Source organism: Olea europaea, chromosome 1 (genome assembly GCF_002742605.1).
Source record: "Olea europaea var. sylvestris chromosome 1, O_europaea_v1, whole genome shotgun sequence".
NCBI classification, from domain to species: domain Eukaryota; kingdom Viridiplantae; phylum Streptophyta; class Magnoliopsida; order Lamiales; family Oleaceae; genus Olea; species Olea europaea.
The window spans coordinates 1,857,990-1,862,165 of NC_036237.1; the positions used below are offsets into that span (position 1 = coordinate 1,857,990).

At 32.2% G+C, this 4,176-nt stretch overlaps 1 protein-coding gene across 1 annotated transcript; it reads left to right on the top strand.

The window, feature by feature from the left end:
* The first annotated feature begins 355 nt into the window (after window positions 1–355).
* On the top strand, window positions 356–3,449 carry LOC111411785 (wall-associated receptor kinase-like 8). Its single transcript, XM_023042422.1, has 3 exons — window positions 356–1,294; window positions 1,407–1,568; window positions 2,142–3,449. Exons 1-3 carry the CDS (start codon window positions 358–360, stop codon window positions 3,344–3,346), a joined length of 2,304 nt encoding a protein of 767 aa, XP_022898190.1. The 5' UTR covers window positions 356–357; the 3' UTR covers window positions 3,347–3,449.
* Window positions 3,450–4,176: the final 727 nt, after the last annotated feature.

Sequence of the window (4,176 nt, forward strand, 5' to 3'; positions counted from 1 at the left end):
TCAATTTTGTTATTTTATTGACAATCAATTTATTTTCTGTAAAAAATAAATAAATAATAATAATAATAATAATAATAATAATAATAATAATAATAATAATAATTATATTAAACAAAAGCCGCCATCTAGTGACAATTAGTGGAAGAAATTATCAGAAAATTTGTGTCTACCTGCACAACTAGATCTCTACAAGAATGAAATGACAAAGATTTTTTTTTTTTTTTTTTTTTTTTTTTTTTTTTTTTTTTAAGGTGACATCCTAATGTGATACCAATTGAGAATTTTTGTTTTTGTTTTTTTGGTCTATAAATACAGATCAGCTTAATCATTCTGAACTTGCAAATTGCAAAGCAAATCATGGTTTTGCGTTATGCTTTCCTCCATATGTTCTTCTTGCTTTCACTGGCGGTGGTACCACCGTCAATTGCTATCACCACTACCAACATTACCAAAGCTGGCTGCCAAAACAGATGTGGTAACGTAGAAATTCCATACCCATTTGGTATCGGCCCAAATTGTTATGAGAACTCAAACTTTAGCATCCACTGCCATACTACTTTCAACCCTCCAAAACCTTACCTCCACTTAAATATTTCCAGTGAGTTTCCCCAAGAAGTCCCTAATTACTTAGAGGTTGTTAATATCTCAAAATCCCAAATCTATGTTAAGAACTCGGTGCTACAGTTGGCAAGGACATGCTATCGCATGCCAACCAATTACAATGCGGAGAATTATTCTATATACCTCAATTTTGATTCTACTCCTTATACCTTGTCAGATTCAAATCAGCTAACAATAGTTGGTGGTGATGACTTCGCTCTGATACAACAATTTTCAAACCTTACCCATGATTACAGCGGTACTGGTTGTCTGTCGTTGTGTCAAAACGTTAATAAACATCTCATCGGAACATGCCCTGGCAGGTGCTGTTGCCAAACCTCCATATCCAAAACTGACTTTCTCAATGTTGCTCTGGTCGACATGCATACTAATTGGGGAAGAAAGATAAAATATTTGGGGTGTAGTTTTGCCTTCGTTGGAATGATAGGAAAACTTGGTAATATCAAATTTAAATTATCTGACCTCAATGATCCAAGAGCATTCCGAAAGAATAATAAAGAGTTTACGGATAGGCCATTGGTATTAGATTGGAGAATTGGTCCTGATTCGAATTGCACCAAAACTTCATGTGGAAAGAATAGTCGTTGCATTAACCTCTTGGATATCCATAATGGAGGATATCACTGCAGGTGCAACGAAGGATATGAGGGCAATCCTTACTTAGGGTGCCAAGGTTAGTTGTAAAATTACTATTATTCAATTAAAAGACTTGTACATTCTCCTATGCAATTCGATACAAGAAATCTAACAGTTATCTGCTTTGATGTTTGATGGACGCGTTGCAGATATCGATGAATGCAACAATAATCCGTGCACCTCCCATGGAATTTGTGTCAACACTTTGGGTTCGTATAACTGTTATTGCAATGATGGTTATTATGGTGATGGCAAAAAAAATAGTACCGGTTGTAGACGAGTGCCAAACTCTCATAGCAAAGTGACAATAGGTAATTTTTAATTAATTTATGCATTTTAAATAGTTAGAGTTTATTTTTCTTAATATTTCCATTGTTTAATTAATTTAATTTTTATGTAAGCAAGTATTAATTTAATATTTTATTAAAATTTGGATTTCTAAATCATCAGTAAATTCAATAATCCAATATATCGATCATATCATTAAGAATAGCAAATCAAATTAAGAGATATATGCTCCCAATTTAAGTATTAGGGCATGTTTGGAAGGACTTCTGAAATGCCAAAAATTACTTTTGACACTAAGAAGATTCTTTTGAATATAGTTAAATATTTTTATTTCTTTTTATATATTATTATTATTATTATTATTATTTTGAAAATTTTCATTTTCGAGGAAGCTCCTCTACAAAAAATAGAAGTATTGTGAAATATGTGCATGGTATAATTAGTTTTGCCATATTGTTTTGTCAATATCAAATAACTAAATGAACAAAAAAAAAAAAGATCAATATTCCTACTCGAATAAAACTATATGTGATTGGAGTCTAAATTAGATGCGATGTTCTTGTCTTGAATTAATTTGCATATATTGACACTTTCAGGAGTAAGTTTGGCCTCAGGACTAGGATTACTACTTCTATTACCAACTTGCTTTTGGTTGTACAAGTTCCACGAGAAGAGAAAAAATAAGAAGCGCAAACAAAAGTTCTTCGAACGAAATGGTGGACTCCTGCTACAACAACAAATATCGAAGGATGAAGCTATACTTGAAAAAACACGAGTTTTCACTTCTAAAGAACTAGAGAGAGCAACTGATCACTTCAATAAAAGTCGAATACTTGGTAAAGGAGGTCAAGGGACTGTGTATAAAGGTATGTTGTCTGATGGAAAAATCGTAGCAATAAAGAAATCAATCTTAATAGATGAAAATCAATTGGGACAATTCATTAATGAGGTTGTCATGCTTTCACAAATCATTCACAGAAATATTGTTAAGCTATTAGGTTGTTGCCTAGAAACAGAAGTTCCGTTACTAGTTTATGAATTCATTTCCAATGGAACACTTTTCGATTATATCCATGATGAGAGCGATGAATTCCCATTTTTGTGGCATCGGCGTTTGAAAATTGCTGTAGAAGTCGCAGAAGCACTTGCGTATCTTCACTCTGCAACTTCTGTTCCCATCTATCACAGAGACATTAAATCATCCAACATACTTCTTGATGAAAAATATGTAGCAAAAGTTGTTGACTTTGGAACTTCAATGTCAATTGCAGCGAATCGAACTCATCAAACTACCTTAGTAAAAGGGACAATGGGATACTTAGATCCAGAATATTTTCAGTCAAGTCAGTTTACAGAAAAGAGTGATGTTTATAGTTTTGGAGTTGTTCTTATCGAACTCTTGACTGGACAAAAACCAATATCTTTTGATAGAATAGGAGAGCAAAGGAGCTTAGCAACATGGTTTTTGCTATGCATGGAAGGAAAAGATCTTGAAACAATTCTTGACACCGAACTTTTACATCAAAGTAACAAAGAAGAGCTTATTGCAGTGGCCAAAGTTGCACAAAGGTGCTTAAATTTGAATGGAAAGAAAAGGCCAACTATGAAAGAAGTAGCCATGGAGTTGGAGAGTGTTAGAATGTCTCAAAAACTCTCGACCACTTCTGAAATGAAAAATCAAAGTGTACAAATGCACAAGTCCAAATCAATATTGATCTCAGATGACGATTACCAATGGACAAGTACTAGTGACAACATTCCATCATCAGACACTTTTCCACTAACGATTCAGACAATGTGATGTCCTTTAGTGGTTTTTAAACAATTTCCTCATTTGTAACAACTATCTATTTTTGTAATTATTTATTTAAGCTGCTAATAACATTCTCTAGAAATTTTCCATATCAAATGGTTCTACATATTCTGTATGTTAAAATTTTCATAATATAGTTTGGACTCTTTTTTCTCTTCAATCTCTTGAGATGCAACAAAAAAAAAGAAAAAGAAAAAAAGAATCTAATAAATTCATTTGTTCAACCCACGGTCCCTTGTTTTGATGGACACTATAAATATTTCATGAAGACTTTCTTAAAATCTAAAGAATATTGAAAGTATGTAGATCATACTGTCGAGATATTATGTCCCTATTTGGTTTAGTTAAAAATGTTGATAAAAATTTAAATCATATCGAACAATTAATTTCAACCACACATTTCATTGGAACCATAATATTTATTAACTTTTATTGAACAATTAATTTCAACCACACATTTCATTGGAACCATAATATTTATTAACTTTTCAATACACATTTTATCAACTTTTATATAAAACTATCAAAAAGTTCACTTTTAGGAAAAACCAACAGGACATAATATTAGTTTGCATGCATAATGCAATCCATTATTTGTTTGAATGCAATATCTTCATTTCCAAATAAAAGAGTAAAATAGGTGGCTTTATGATTACTAGACACGTTGATCTAGCCATAGTACCTTCAATTCCCAAATAATGATAGCCTTAATGTGCATCGAACAATTCAATTATGAGATACAAGGTAAAGCATAGTTGAATACAAAGGACATCATGCAAATAAAGGTTAAGCTTTCTTAGCGGGACCTTCAATGCTAA